This window comes from Rana temporaria, chromosome 2 (genome assembly GCF_905171775.1).
Source record: "Rana temporaria chromosome 2, aRanTem1.1, whole genome shotgun sequence".
Taxonomy (NCBI): Eukaryota; Metazoa; Chordata; class Amphibia; order Anura; family Ranidae; genus Rana; species Rana temporaria.
Window position 1 is genome coordinate 69,767,466 of NC_053490.1, and position 16,949 is coordinate 69,784,414.

The window sequence follows — 16,949 nt, forward strand, 5'->3', positions numbered from 1 at the left end:
CTCCAGGTTGCTATGATTGTTTCTATCAATATTATGTGATTTTATGCTTATTTACTATGCATGTACTCATATTGCTATGTCATGTTTTTTAGTGAATAAAACATTTTTTACATTGACTAATCTTTTTGCCATTCTAGATCTACATCGTTCAAAGTCCCAAACCCTCTTTTTCTTGCATATATAGGCACATTCATCTGTCATTTTTTAGTTATTGACCATAGATGTGTTGGGAAATTATGTAATTGCTCTGTAGGGGGGGGGGGGGTGAATCATTGCCAAGGCAAATAATGATTTTATGAAGGCCAGTGGGGAGCATGCAGGAGCAAGCCAAGCCAGGCCATCCAGGGTAATCAATGAGGGAATCATTGATACCATCAATCATTCACACTCTCCAGAAAGCAAATGTAAAAAGACAGCTTTGGTCCGGCAGATGTAACATTTACTTTGTAAATTCAGCAAACATTTCTAAGACCTGTAACTCTAAATTATGAAAGGGAAATCAGATAAGAAGTCCCAATCAATGTTCCATTCATATCATCAGGGATGGAGATGCATTTTTGATACCTTTATACATATACCTTCATGCGTTTTTCCAGTGTTCTTTACTACTATACCAATCCTAGATGGAGGCGGTGACACACACCCCTAGTCAACTGCCCTCCATCTACTCATTAGTACTTGTATGCCTCCATTGAGGAAACTATAAAAGTTTAGTTAGGACTACAGGAATGTAGCTTAACCATATATTTGCAAATGTGTGCAACCAATCCTCTGCTTTTAACATACAAAGTTAGACAGTTGAATTTGGCCTGCTGTTTGGTTGGTAAGTTTAAAGTGGAGGTTCCCCCAGAAATGTTAATTTTTAACATTAGATTGATGCTCATTTTGTCAAGGGGAATCTGGTGTTTTTTTTAAAATCGAAGCAGTACTTACCGTTTTAGAGAGCGATCTTCTCCGCCGCTTCCGGGTATGGGCTGCGGGACTGGGCGTTCCTATTTGATTGACAGGCTTCCAAACGTCGCATACATCGCGTCAGGATTTTCCGAAAGTAGCCGAACGTCGGTGCACAGGCGCCGTATAGAGCCGCACCGACGTTCGGCTTCTTTCGGCTACTCGTGACGCGATGGATGCGACCGTCGGAAGCCTGTCAATCAAATAGGAACGCCCAGTCCCGAAGACCATACCCGGAAGCGGCGGAGAAGATCGCTCTCTAAAATGGTAAGTACTGCTTCGATTTTAAAAAAACTACCCGATTCCCCTTGACAAAATGAGCATCAATCTAATGTTAAAAAAAAAAATTCGGGTGAACTCCCGCTTTAAGCCTGGTTATTATGCATACAACCTTATTTATTTATAATTACTGTTTGCATTTAAACGCATCTCATTTAAAGTCCCAAACCCTTCTCTTTTTCCAGAAGTAAATGTTTATGGAGGTGGGGGAGGAAAAGCATGTTCAATAACTACAGAAAAATTCTAGGCAAATAGATTCTTAATAAATAGTCCTAAATACTCCTACAAATTTACCTTTACCCAGTACCTTTGGTATCCAGTAGATGTCACTACTTGGTGTGGTTTGTAAATTACAAAGCAAGTTTGTAGACGTTTTAAAAAAAAAAAAAATTTCTGGACTTCAGTTTGTAAAAAATTGCCTTGGATATGGACTGGCCAAAACTTTTCTGCTTATTCTTTTCTGCACATTGACATTTAAGTTATCAGAGCGTGTGCATTCGGTTGCCATGTAAGTTTACTTTTGTCCCTCAAATAATCTATAACTTTGCCAGGGGTGCTTAGTGACCAGATTAAACTGATTTATTTGTGGCAATAAGTAACTGAAATTCCCGATGATCGAACCTGAATGAGAGCAGGTGGCCCGATTGTCATGAGTGTGCCCAAGCTCAAGACAATGGAGTCAAATTTTAAATGTTTTAAGTGCTAATTTCTGAAAATTTAGAGTTGCAGTAGGGTGACCACGTGTCCCGGATTGCCCGGGACAGTCCCGAATTTTGCAGGTCTGTCCCGGGCACCTTCATTCCAGGACAATACAGTGTCCTGGAATGAAACTGACACAGCCACCCCCCAAGCCAAACTAATGCCCCCAAAAAAGGGCGCCACATCATCGCTTTACTCTGAAAGTACTTGTCCTGGCCGGGAAAGCCTGGAGGAGCACAGTCCCCACCCCCTGCTTGTGATTGGAGAAATCATTAATCCCACCCTCTTGTGTCCAATCACTGTGCTGTGATTCGTTACACCACAAGCTGATTTTTTGGAAAGGGGGGTGTCCCTGAATGGTAGTTTGAAAATGTGGTCACCCTAAGTTGCAGTGTAATGTGCAAAGACCTGCATTACGTGTATTTCTTACTATAATCATAATAGTGACTACTGACTGTAAGGTTATGTGCACTTGTAGAGTTATGTGTTTTCTGTATGGTGATATTACTGCCTACAGTGCTGCCAGGAGACGTTAACCTTCATCAAGCTTTAAAGGGTTAGTAAAGGAAATAGTTTTTTTTCCTTTAAAATAACAAACATGTTATACTTACCTCCACTGTGCAGTTCGTTTTGCACAGAGTGGCCCCGATCCATGTCTTCTGGGGTCCCTCGGCGGCTGTCTCTGGTCCTCCCCACAAGTACTGACCACATTCATGCGAGAGAGCTTGCATGGTGGTGAGTAATTGCGGGCACACTCCCGTCATACAGCGAGCGGCCATAGCCCCTCATTGTATCACTCGGCCCCGCCCCCCCGGCGCGGTGCGTCATCGGATGTGATTGACAGCAGTGCCAGCCAATGGCTGCGCTGCTATCAATCCGTCCAGCCTAGCCAATCAACGGCCAGGCTGGGAACCGAAGAGAATCACGGGGATGAGCGCGGGACTTTCGAGGGGTGAGGTAAGTAAAACGGGGGTTTGGGGCATAGGATGCATTAAGGTGAAAAAACATTTACATTTACAACCCCTTGAACACAGGTACCTTTGTGCATTCTGCTGCAGTTTTATAAACATCAACTGCTCAAGCCCTGAAGAATGGAGAGTATTTTCCCCCCAAAACAGGTTGGCTGTATCTGATCCTCTTAACTATTAAATGTTTTAAAAAGTGAGGCAAATTTTTAACAAGGCGTTCCTCTGTACACAATCAAGAATTAAAGTAAAACCTTGGTTTGACAGTAACTTGGTTTGAGAACGTTTTGCAAGACAAGCAAAATCTTTTAATACCTTTTGACTTGATATACAAGCGATATCTTAATATACAAGTAGCGTCATGTCACAACTGAGTATAAAAGAGAAGAGAGTGGACGCTGATAACATCATGTACAAGGAAGACTTTGAGGGCAAGCTTTCTATTGTGCTTTGAGCACTAGGGTGACCACGTGTCCCGGATTGCCCGGGACAGTCCCGCATTTTGCAGGTCTGTCCCGGGTACATTCATTCCAGGACAATAGAGTGTCCTGGAATGAAACTGACACAGCCACTCCCCAGGCCAATCTGATGCCCTCAAAAAAGGGCACCACATCACCGCTTTACTCACTGACAGTACTTGTCCTGGCCGGGAAAGCCTGGAGGAGCACAATCCCTCCCCCTGCTTGTGATTGGAGAAATCATAAATCCTGCCTCTTGTGTCCAATCACTGTGCTGTGATTCGTTACAGCACAAGCTGATTTTTGGGAAGGGTGGTGTCCCTGAATGGTAGTTTGGAACTGTGGTCACCCTATTGAGCACCCCAACTCTCAGGCCTATTGAGTAGTGTTCTCTTATGACCACAAATCTTCATGGCTTTGGATTGGCAGCCTGCTCCCAGCTTGTCATCCTAGGTTAGCTGTGTGGCCTTACAAATCTTTTCCATTTTTACCTAATGTATTTCTATACAAAACTGCTGTATCTGATTGTATACTGATTTATTGTTCTTTACTCATTCATTGCATGGCACTGGGCACGTTATCCTTCAAAATTTTACTTTAGTTTAACTTTTTTGTTGATATGTATGTGTTTTATTTACATAGTTGTGTTAAGACCTAGGGGTGGGAACAGGAAGTAGGAAGTTATGAAGTGAAACTACAAGAAAGGGGATCTGTGGTCACAGCATTCACTTTCATTTCATAACATCAGCATTGTAATAGTAATACAAACAGGACAGAGTGGTCTACAGACAATAAACCACTAATTCTACCTCCGCTTTAATTTTAACAGATAAAAATAATAATAATTACAAACTATTGACCATATAAGGGTGCATAAAATGTAAGATGCATTGTAAACATCAGTCCTACTCACCGAAAGTCTTGGAGCGGATTGAGCGAAATGTGGAAAAGACAGAGCTAACATCAAAGGCAGCATGGATAGCAATGTCATTGCGTTGTCAGCCTTTTAAAAAGAAAATAAATAATTTGCTATTGGTAGGTTGGAATATCATGCAAAAAGTAAATTAAAAAGGTGAATAATTCAAATAATATTATGCAATATAATGAGAAGGGACCCTGAGGTTTCATTCACACCAATGTCTATTTTCATGCTTTTTGCATTTTTTTTTAACATGGGTTCCTTTGGAACACGCTCACATCATTGCATTTTTGTACCTCTGTGTTTTTGGAAAGGGTCAGGGACTTTTTTAAATGCGAAACGCTGCTTTTTTGGTTCAATAGACTTCAATGAAGATGCTGCAGAAAAGCATGTAGTGAGTTTTAAGTGCATTTTTGACGTGTTTTTGATGTGTTTTGCATTATTTAATCTGCCCATCAACAAATGGTCAAAATTAAAAGAAAATACGAATCAAAAACCCAAAACCGAATCAAAAACGCATGTCCAAAAACACGAAAAGCACAGCAAAAAGCACTACAGAAACGCTCAAAAGCAACATGCAAAAATGTGAATGTAGCCTACTGGTCTCTGTGTTATACATGCTTCCCCCGGGCCTGTCAGTAGTAAGGCCTGGTTCACACCTATGCAGGTTATAGTTTGCATATTCCAGGTGCATTTTGCGTTTTTAATACACGTTTTTGATCCATTGAAATCTGTGGAACCAAAAACCAGAAAAAAGTCCCTGGCCCGTTTCATAAAATGCACAGATGTGAACGTGACCCATAGGAAACCATGTTAACCACTTACAGACTGGAAGAATTTCCCCCTTAACCTCCTTAGCGGTAATCCCGAGTCTGGCTCGGGGTGAATTTTTTATACCAAAAGCGGTATCCCCGAGCCAGACTCGGGGGCCCCCTCGCAGCATCCACAGGCACAAGTTACTTACCTTGTCCCTGGATCCTGCGATGTGAGCGAGCGGTGTCCTCACTCGATTCACACAGTGTCCGTGTGCTGCCGATCTCCATTCCCTGCGACGTTACGACGCACGGGGGCGGAGAATGGCGCCAAATTCAAAAAAGTAAATAAACACATTACATACAGTATACTGTAATCTTACAGATTACAGTACTGTATGTAAAAAATACACACACCCCTTGTCCCTAGTGGTCTGCCCAGTGCCCTGCATGTTCTTTTATATAATAAAAACTATTCTTTCTGCCTGCAAACTGTAGATTGTCCATAGCAACCAAAACTAGATTTAGTAACACTTTAAGCTTTTCCTCACTTTAATAATAATGTGCTCATTGGATGACACGTCTTAAAATTATTTAAAAAACACAAAAGATATAAAACTTCAGAAAGGCCAGCACACACACTTTCAATATTTTAAATCACATCAATAAAGTGGAACAAAAGTAAAAAAAAAAAATTAGACAGGTTTTTTTTTGCAGAAGAGACATTCTATGGGGGTCTGCTTATAAAACATTTGTTGAATGAATGTCACACACACCGTTTTGCCATCCTACCAGATTGAAATTTACTGCCACAACACCCAAAATTTTACTGGCACAGCCAGGTTTTTACTAGCATTTGCAAAAGTTACAAAATTACAGTTTTAAGTGCAGATTTCAGTATTCAGGCTACAAACAAGTACAATATGCAATTAGCAATGTGATTTAATATAAATATGAAGGTAAAAACATATTTCTTATTTTATTTCTGATATAGTAAGTAGCTCAGGGACAGGACTAAGAAGGGCAAGAAATTAGAATGGGCAGCGCACACATGAAATTGACTCTCACAGTGAAAGTCTCCCTCTACACCAGTGGTCTCAAAGTACCGGCCCGCTGGCCATTTGCGGCCTGCGGACCAGTTATAAATGGCCCGCAGGCAGGGCAGAAGTGGGGGGAGCAAAAAAAACAAAAACAAAAAAAAAAACATTTTTTTTTTTTTGTGAGCTGGCGCTATCTGGTGGTGAGCCGTTGGTATTACAAGTTATTACCACCAGATGTGAGCTGGCGCCATCTGGTGGTGGACGTTGGTATTACAAGTTAAGCATTACAAGTTAAACAGCAATTCTAATGTCATTTTACACTATTTTCACTGCCATCTTCTTCCCTCTAATTAGAACCCCCAAGCATTATATATATTTTTTATCCTAACACCTTAGAGAATAAAATGGCGATCGTTGCAATACTTTCTGTTACGCCGTATTTGCGCAGCGGTCTTACAAGCGTACTTTTTTTGGAAAAAATTACACTTTTTTTAATTAAAAAATAAGACAACAGTAAAGTTATCCCCATTTTTTTAAATATTATGAAAGATAATGTTACGCCGAGTAAATTCATACCCAACATGTCACGCTTCAAAATTGCGCTTGCTTGTGGAATGCCGACAAACTTTTTTACCCTTTAAAATTTTCATAGGCGACGTTTAAAAAAATCTACAGGTTGCATGTTTTAAGTTACAGAGGAGGTCTAGTGCTAGAATTATTGCTCTCGCTCTACCAATCGCGGCGATACCTCACATGTGTGGTTTGAACACCGTTTACATATGCGGGCGCTGCTCACGTATGTGTTCGCTTCTGCGCGCAAGCTCGTCGGGACGGGGTGCGTTTTCTGGCTCCTAAATTTTTTAGCTGGCTCCTAGATTCCAAGCAAATTTGTCAAACCCTGACTTACACCAGTGCTGGTGGTAATAATGCGCTCGCTGACACCAGTCCCGCGCATGAGGCTCTGGCCACTCCTCTCCCTTGCACTATGACATCACACAACACGCTCCGATGAAGTCATGTGACAGTGACGATACGCGTCAGACACTAGGACTCCGGAAGTGACATTTGCACAGTGTGAGCTCGCTGCTCGTTTCTGATATACACTGCATTACTGTTTTAAATGTGAGTACCCTGTTTGTTATATGTTTGAATAAACCGCTGAGTGTTTAAAACATATTACACTAGAGAGCCTCCTCTGTTTTCTCTACCCTGCCTGGTGAGGTGACACACTATGGAGCTGTCTTACCTTGCTGACTACCCAGCCTGGAAGGAAGCCGTAACCTCCTAGGCACCATACTACTGGAAGGACGGATAGGAGTTATCCCCTCTACCCCTGAGTGATTCCATTGGTTTTATTGAAAACTGCTTACCTTGCAGTCGTAAGGTAATTTGCTAGCACACCTTTGGGTGTCACCATACACCGAAGATTCACCAACAAGTCACTTTGCCACCTGCTGATGTCATTTAGCACCCAGCACTTCACTCGCACTTTGCAATTTCTTTTGATTAAATTGCATTACCTCCTGGACTGAGTCGCAGTTGCATCATCCATCATTGGTGTAGATCAGTTATGTTCAGTCATTCATGTTGATGGGAGCATAACACCATCCTGAGATTTCCTCTGCGACTGCATATATTATCTTTATGCTGCGATTCTATTTCTGCACCCAGCACTCTACTTGCACCTTGCAATTTCTTCACCTCCTGGACTGAGTCGCAGTTGCACCATTTGCACTTTGTAACAATTGGACAATCTTGCAGTTCCATCCACCATTCATATGATGTGATTTTACTCACATTATACAGTCACCTATTTGTATTTATTTGCACTCTTATTCAGTTCACTGTTTTATTCATTCATCATTGTTGTATATCGGTTATGTTCAGTCATTCATTTTGATTGGAGCATAACACCATCCTGCGATTTCCTCTGCGACTGCATATATTATTATCTTTACGTTGTGATTTTATTTATGCACCTAAGTCACCTTATCTGCACTGTTTGCACATTCATTCAGTTCACCTTTGGATGCACCTTATCTTAGCATTTATAACGATTTTTATCTTTCAGTCAGTCTATTTGCATATTTGCACATTCATTTATCAATTATACTATTTTGGTTATTTATACATTTTTACCAATTACACCATTCTATGCTATTGGAGCGCAACACCATCTCTTGATTTTTTCCATGTCTCACTGTGGGTAGTGGTTGGCCCATACGGTAGTTGCCACAACTTTACCCTTTGCACATATAGGCCCAGATTCACAGAGTGTGGGCGCACATTACGCTGCCGTAGCGCAAATGCCGTACGCCACCCCCGGCGTAGCACAGAGAGGCAAGCATTGAATTCAGCAAGCCAGTGCTCCCAACGCTGCGCCAGCGTGGCGTAGGATTCGAAGGCGTAGGCCGGTGTAGGTGGAAGTGGGCGTGACCCATGCAAATGAGGCGTGACACCATGCAAATGATGGGCCGAGCGCCAGACAGATACGTAATACGAACTGCGCATGCGCCGTGACATGGACACACCCCCCTGCGCCTGCTCACAACCAAGTCGGAAAAACTGCCTAAACTACGCCAGATCACTTCGTACGGCGTGAACGTAACCTACCTCCAGCCAGACACACGTCCAACGTAAAATACGCCGGCTTGTGTTCCCTGGTGCAGACCTTTGCATGTCTGCTGCTGGGTTGCGCCTCCTTTATGGGAATAACTTTATGCCGGACGTACAACTTACGCGCACCTCGCGTAGCCTACGTCGGGGCACACAGGTTTGTGAATCGCCGTATTTCCCTCATTTGCATGTTTGAATGGCTAATCAATGGGAGCGGCACCATGCACCCAGCCTAAATGTGCGCCCACCCTACTCCGGCGTAGTAGGGTGTCGGCAGGGTGTAGCCTGGCTTTAGGCGCATATCTGTTTGTGGGTCTGGCGCACAGATACGACGGCGCACATTTGCACTTACGTCGGCGTAACTTGTTATACGTCGGCGTAAGTGCTTTGTGAATCTGGGCCATAGTTTCCACTGTAGCACAGGAATAACTACTTTACCCAACACAACACGCTAAGCCACCGCCCGAACACACTGTAGCAGGCACTCAGGTGGTCTCAGCTGGCTCCGGATCAGAACTGTGCATGCGCCGTGCATCACAGCCTTATTTTTAACTGGCAAACTTTCACTGGCATTTACTTGCAGGAGAAAAGTGCCCATTTTTACTGACTGACAGTTAAAAAACTGATGCTTTGCAACACTGCACACACGTTTATAAAGGCTGCACAAATTTTGGCTGTAATTTCAGTAATAGATTAATTCCCATGATCGTCAGTGTCATCTAGTGGCCAAAATGTGGTATATTTTCTCAGAGGTATTCAGAAAACGATACAGCATTTTTGAAACCGCTGAAGTCTGGAAAATATTCACCCCTGTTTTAGTGATGCCATGATTTCTACTTTACTACTTAAGTACTTTACGATATTTACGTGTCTGTGTGTACAGGCCCATTAAAAACATTGGGCTGCATTCAGAAGAGCCTAAAAATGTGGTGCTTTTGGCACTCATTTGCAAGAGGGCTTGTTTACACAGGTCTACTATACTCAGGGGCGGACTGACCATTGAGGCACTCGAGCACTGCCCGAGGGCCCCATGCCACTAGGGGGCCCCATCAGGGTTGCCAGGCTCAGTAAAACCAGGGACAGTATGTAAAAATCTGTGTTTTTTTTACATCTGTCCCTGATATGTCTGAAACCGACATGCTTTTGATATGAAAATCCTGAGATTTTAGCTGCCCCGCCTCTGCACTGCCTCCTAGCGTGGTGGACATCTGTAAGCCCAGGGGCCCCATAATCTTCTATTGCCCGGGGGCCCCATGAGTTGTCAGCCAGCCCCTGACTATAGTGTACCCCTGTGCAAGGTCCATGCAGGTCTTTGTGCACACGGCAGTACATCTAGGGCTGGAACAAGGGGTGGGCAAGAGGGACGGCTGCCTTGGGCGCAATGGTTTACTGTAGGAATGAGGGTGCCTTCCTTCTGTTACAAGGCTGACAGGAGTAGTGACAGTGGCAGTGATTTTGACAAGCGAGTGACTGTTGAGCGTAGAATCCCTTTAGACTTGCACATCATGATCGGGGGGGGCGGGGGGCGGGGGCGGGAATACGGTTTGGCATCTTTGCCCTGGGTGCTGGATGACCTTATCCTGGCACTGAGTACACCCATTTAAACAAGGCTTACAAGCAGAAAAACACATCTTCAGAGACAGTTCATGTACTAGAGATCAACAGAATAGTTGTAAAATATCAATAATAATTATAGCTACAATGGTTACTTTAATGCATATCAATGATAAAGCTGCAAGAGCATTATCAAGAATCTAGAACTGCTAAATAACATTGTGGGACCTCGTTCAATAACACATATTCTACAACTGGCCAGGAGCCACAAAGCAATAGTAAAGGAGCAGCACGCAGCCCAGAAAATAAGGGTCTGACATGCCTACCCTATAGGGAGTGTGCAGTCATCACATACTACATCAGGGGAAGGGAGCATAGAAAACACAATAAAACCGTTCTAAACGTGTGATGAGTAAGAGAGGCTTATGAATATGTAAAGAAGTGTTTATCTTACCTATGCTGTGTGTTCCTACTTCCTAAACCTTACATCCGTTGTAAGATTGGGGTTTAAAGAAATAGAATACAGCAGTGCTGGCCACATATGTTCTATGTTGGAATGACCAGATTGCATCAGTATGTATCCAGATGTTTTCTATTATGTGAGTTAAATAACAGAAAATGTGCAATCTGTTGGAAGAATTTTTATCCAAACTCACAGTGAATATGTCTGTTGGCTTATGAAATCACGCCCTCACACCAGGAACCAGGGGAGGAGTTGTGACCCCTGTTTTGAATTAAAAAAGTCATAAGCAAAATGGTCAATGGACATTCCATGATGTAGGCCTGGGAAAGGCTGAAGTCGAAAGAAACATATAGCCAGATTCACGTAGACCTGCCTAACGTTAGGCAGGCGTAGCGTATCTCATATACGCTACGCCGCCGTAAGTTAGAGAGGCAAGTGCTGTATTCACAAAGCACTTGCATCCTAAGTTACGGCGGCGTAGCGTAAATGTGCCGGCGTAAGCGCGCCTAATTCAAATTGTGAAGAGGTGGGCGTGTTTTATGCTAATGAACCGTGACCCGACGTGATTGACGTTTTGAACGAACTGCACATGCGCCGTCCGTGGACGTATCCCAGTGCGCATGCTCCAAATTACGCCGCAAAGACTCATTGGTTTCGACGTGAACGTAAATTACGCCTAGCCCCATTCACGGACGACTTACGCAAATGACGTAAAAATGTAAAAATTTGACACGGGTCCGACGTCTATACTTAACATTGGCTGCGCCATCTTTTTTGTGGAATATCTTTACGCCTGAAAACGCCTTACGTAAACGGCGTATCTTTACTACGACGGGCAAGCGTACGTTTGTGAATAGGCATATCTCGCTTATTTACGCATTATAGGCGTAAATCAGCGTACACGCCCCTAGTGGCTGGCGTAAATAGACAGCTAAGATACGACGGCGCCGGTGGTCGTATCTTAGCTACATTTAAGTATATCTCAATTTGAGAATACACTTAAATATACGACGGCGCGGATTTGGAGTTACGACGGCGTATCTACTGATACGCCGGCGTAACTCTACGTGAATCTGGCTAATAGTGAGGAGCAATGATCAAGCAAATGTAGATGCAAATCAGGCTGCCTGCTGGTTAGGAGAGTCTACACAACAGTTTTTATGTGTATTTTCGACCCCAGCGCTAGTCCTGAGCAGCAAACTGTGTCAGATTTAGCAATGGAGATGGCACAGATGTTCATTCAAAACAGACGCACAATTAGGAATTGGTCAGGGGTAGGTTTTATAATGTCACTGTATACAAGTAAAATGCGCAAAAGCCTGGCAAGCGAGGAGCAGTGACGTCACTGGCAAGCAACGCGTTTCAAGAGCTGGCGTACTGCGCGTGACGTGGCAGTCTCGCCCCTTCATCAAACTCAGTTTGTCTAGACAAACAGCGCTCCAGGCCTCGCTCTGAAGTTCCTCCACCGCGGCCGGCTTTCTTCCATTCATCAGCGGTGTGGGATGATTTCCAGCAACACAGCGCCCCAGCAGAACTAGGATCGGAATGACTGACCTGACGACCCCTTCCATGTTTGGAATTCGTACAAATGCCTACTTTTACCTCGCTAAATGTGAGTTGCCTGTACTAAAACTTTTGTACTAAATTGTTTTAAACGTCTACACTCAGAGGCGCCTCTTCCCTTGCTTTTTATAATGTCACAAGGCTACTTTAGATCAATTATCAATAAAACATTAACAGCACTGAAAGCCTTTGGAACCGGCTCATGAGTTATAACCTCATAATCTGCAAAAAAATATATATAATGAAAAAATGACACAGTGGGTGTAAATTAAAAATGGGAATCACCCATAGGTAATGTCCATACAATAATTCCAACCTCCCAGAGTCCTATTTCAAAGGTTGAGCCCAATTTGACTCCTTAAATGCTAATAAACACAACTCTGGTGGTATTCTCCGGGTGCTATCTCTGATCCCATCAGGTAATCCAAATTTCACTCTGTTGTGCTCCCCTTATGGTATTGTACTCACCAGATTGTGGCAGTTATCAGCATTGTATGAATCCAACCAATACGACCAGTCTCAGTAGATCTCCTCAGGTGTATGTTGGTGGTGTTCATAGGATGTATACGTACAGCACAGTGGACATGCAGGGAAGCAAAGGAGACTGCATATGGTGTAAAACCCTTTTATTTAAGAAATACAACCCCTGCTACCCACATATGCTTACAGAATATAAAAGAATAAAAGCTTGTCACTTTGGCTGCTGTATCTGCTCACTCAGAAATAAGGTTTAAATTCACTAAATTGTCTCCTCCGTGAGTCCCGGGTAGATACTAGCTGCCGTACAAGATAACTGTCGTGTAGCCATGCTCTGACGCGTTTCGTGATTGTCTCACGTCTTCAGAGGACGCCCTCTGGAGACGTACTGATACAGGGGTTAACTGTGTTCCCTAGTGTGTGTTCTAACTGTAGGGGGATGGGACTAATTAGGAGGAGATGACAGATCGCTGTTCCTAGCTAGTAGGAACTCACGATCTGCCTCTCCTCACAGAACAGGGATGTGTGTGTTTACACACATTGTCAGAAGAAAACGTGTGCAGGGCCCACGGTAAATTAGGTTTCTTAATGCTTCGCAGGAGCCCAAGCAGGCCGTCTCCAGAACCACAGCTGTCTTGGATTAATCTGAGATTAGCCAATTGTGTGCATGTGACAACAAGGCAGCTAGGAAATATTTATGAAGATCAGGACAAGCCAGACCTCTTTCTCCCCAGGGTCTTTGTATTACTATCAATTTAAATCTTGGCTGACCTGGGCCCCAAAATAAGGAGGTCAATATAGTATTAATTAGTTATATTTTTTGAATTTTAGGGGAACCTCCTGTGCTTATAAGTCAAATTAACAGCTTCCCTCAATTGAAATGCTGCGTACACACGATCATTTTTCGGGTTCTAAAAAATGACGTTTTTCAGGCTCTAGAAAAAATGACGTTTTTTTCAACTTCATCATTAAAACGGGCTTGCATACACACGATCGTGAAAAAAAATGCTCTAGCAAAGCGCGGTGATGTACAACGCGTACAACGGCACTATAAAGGGGAAAAATAGGTGAGGGGTTCAGGGGACCCCCGTAGACCCTGAACACCTACAATAGAAATGGACAGGGAGGACTATAGCGGTACTTGATAAAGTGAGTATACGCAGAATCGAGCTAGTATTGAAAAAAGTTTAACAAAATTTATTGACATAGTATAAAAAACAGGAGTTAAAACACAACATATTGATAAAACAATACAAACAAAAACGTGACAACAAACTGATCACCAAGTGTGTAATCCCTCAAGGAGGGGGAGGTTTCAGGTGAGGAGTTGGAGTCACGTTACGCTTGGTGATCAGTTTGTTGTCACGTTTTTGTTTGTAGTGTTTTATCAATATGTTGTGTTTTTAACTCCTGTTTTTTATACTATGTCAATAAATTTTGTTAAACTTTTTTCAATACTAGCTCGATTCTGAGTATACTCACTTTATCAAGTACCGCTATAGTCCTCCTTGCCATTTCTATTGTAGGTGTTCAGGGTCTACGGGGGTCCCCTGAACCCCTCACCTATTTTTCAAATATTAGGATGATGGTACATTTTCAATTAACTAATGCTTCCCTATGTTAGAGGTTTAATTTATTTACTATAAAGGGGAAGTTCCATTCAGATGGCGCCACCCTTGGGGCTGCTTTAGCTGATTTAGTGTTAGTAAAAGACGATTCACGCTTTTCTGTCTGTTACTGCGTGATGAATGTGCTTACTCCATTACGAACGGTAGTTTTACCAGAACAAGTGCTCCCGTCTCATAACTTGCTTCTGAGCATGCGTGGATTTTTCACGTCGTTAAATCCCACACACAACGATTTTTTAGAACCCGAAAAACAACAGCATTAAAAACGTCGTTAAAAAATAGAGCATGTTTAAAGTTTTTTTGGACATTTTTTAGAACCCGAAAAATGCTCTGAAGCCCACACACGATCGTTTTTAATGACATACAAAAAAACCCGTCATTTTTCAGAACCCGAAAAATGATCGTGTGTACGTGGCATTTTAATGTGTGTGTGTCTGTGTGTGTGTGTGTGGGGGGCGGGGGGGGGGGGGTATTGGAGTTGCAATTCATTTTTGTAATATACATTTTCTAGCTACATAAACTGCTCTTGTCCATAATAAATGTTCAACTGGAATACATCTTCCGGGATAATACCCAGAATGACAATTTTAGGATCAACGGGAATATTAGTAGAACAAATCTTGTTAAGTGTCTGAAAGATGGCTGACCAATATCGATGAAGCTTGGGGCATCCCCATAACATATGGATAAGGGTACCTTTATTCATAGCACAGCGAGAACAATCCCCCGAGCCCCCATTTTACTTACCTAAACCCCAAATCTCTGTGGGTGTGATCCCGCGATGTTCTCTCAATCTCTGAACGGCTCCTGATTGGATAGATTGATAGTAGCGCAGCCATTGGCTTCCGCTGCTGTCAATGAATTAAAATGCTGTTTTTTTATCTTCCTTGCATATCCCCCTTGGATCTACAGTGACTGCACTTCCAAGTGCACTTTGCACTTGTAGTTTGCACTTGTAATGCAAAGTGGATTTGCCTTTCGTAAATAACCCACCTAGTGTAGAATGTAAAGAGATAAAAAATGATATCCTTATTCTCCAAAAACACATTCAACTTTTAATAAACAGACACTCACCTGTCCCATGATCCGATGGGCTCACCTGAGCCGTGTTCACCTCCAGTCATCTGTCCCTGATGCCGGCATCTTAACTGTGGGCCCCCGGCTGTGGCAGTTTGTGGCTTCACAGCTGGGTGTTGTTTATGGTCCTACAGTCTTCTGGGACCTGTCACGTGTCAAAGAAGATTGTGGGGCGGGAGGGGGAGAACTTCCGCTTCTAAAATCCTAGGGGATTGAAGGCAGCAGAAGTGGAAACGGGTACTTGTCAACATAGGGTACGCGCAGGGGCGGACTGACCATTGAGGCACTCGGGCACTGCCCAAGGGCCCCATGCCACTAGGGGGCCCCATCAGGGTTGCCAGGCTCATTAAAACCAGGTACAGTATGCAAAAATCTGTGTTTTTTTTTTACATCTGTCCCTGATATGTCCAAAACCAACATGCTTTTGATGTGAAAATCCTAAGATTTTAGCTGCCCCGCCTCTGTAATGCCTCCTGGCTTGGTGGTCATCTGTAAGCCCGGGGGCCCCATAATCTTCTATTGCCCGGGGGCCCCATGAGTTGTCAGTCCGCCCCTGGGTACGCGCTCCCCCTCACCCTCCCCAAAAAGCTCAATTTCACATAGAGGAGCCGGGGAGGAGACCTTAAAGCAGAACTTCCTCTTTTGGGTGGAGCTCTGCTTTAACTACTTAACCATTTAAGACCCGGACCTTTAGGCAGGTAAAGGACCTGGCCAGTTTTTGCGATTCGGCACTGCGTTGCTTTAACTGACAATTGCGTGGTCGTGTGAAGTGGCTCCCAAACAAAATTGGCGTCCTTCTTTCCCCACAAATAGAACTTTCTTTTGGTGGTATTTGATCACCTCTGCGTTTTTATTTTTTGCGCTATAAACCAAAATAGAGTGACAATTTTGAAAAAATTCAATATTTTTTACTTTTTGCTATAATAAATATCCCCCAAAAATATATATACATTTTTTTCCCTCAGTTTAGGCCGATACGTATTCTTCTACCTATTTTTGGTAAAAAAAATCGCAATAAGCGTTTATCGATTAGTTTGCGCAAAATTTATAGTGTTTACAGAACGGGGGAAGCTGTGTTTACACACAGCTTTCCCCGCTCTTCAGCTCCGGGGACCGATCGCGGGACTCCAGCGGCGATCGGGGCCGCGGGTCCCGCGGCCGCAGAGCTTCGGACCAGGTCGCAGGCGCGCTCCGCGACCCACGGCTGGGCTCTTAAAGAGGAGGTACAGGTACGTGCTTGTGCCCAGCCGTGCCATTCTGCCGATGTATATCTGCAGGAGGCGGTCCTTAAGTGGTTAATGACCTATTTTTAATGAATTCCAATGAACAGTGCATGTTAGTTGTAGTCATGTGGATCGCTCTAAGCACACTACACATCCCATAGTCAATAGCTGTTAGTCCATCTCAGGAGTGAGCAAGAGAGGGTGGCCATGTTCCTACATACAGTGGGCCAATGGAGAATGAACCTCTAACAGGAAGTTGTGTCACAGTAAAAAAGTGTATAAGGC

General features: G+C 43.4%; 1 protein-coding gene across 1 annotated transcript in view; it reads right to left on the bottom strand.

Annotated features, from left to right (window-relative positions):
- Window positions 1-10,848, bottom strand: part of LOC120929117 (fibrinogen-like protein 1) — a 36,892-nt gene extending 26,044 nt beyond the window's left edge. Inside the window, exons 1-2 of the mRNA XM_040340345.1 lie at window positions 10,688-10,848; window positions 4,266-4,355 (exon numbers count right to left, since the gene is read on the bottom strand). Of these exons, the coding sequence (XP_040196279.1) occupies window positions 4,266-4,343 (78 nt within the window). The 5' untranslated portion in view covers window positions 4,344-4,355; window positions 10,688-10,848. The remainder of the gene's footprint in view (window positions 1-4,265; window positions 4,356-10,687) is intronic.
- Window positions 10,849-16,949: the final 6,101 nt, after the last annotated feature.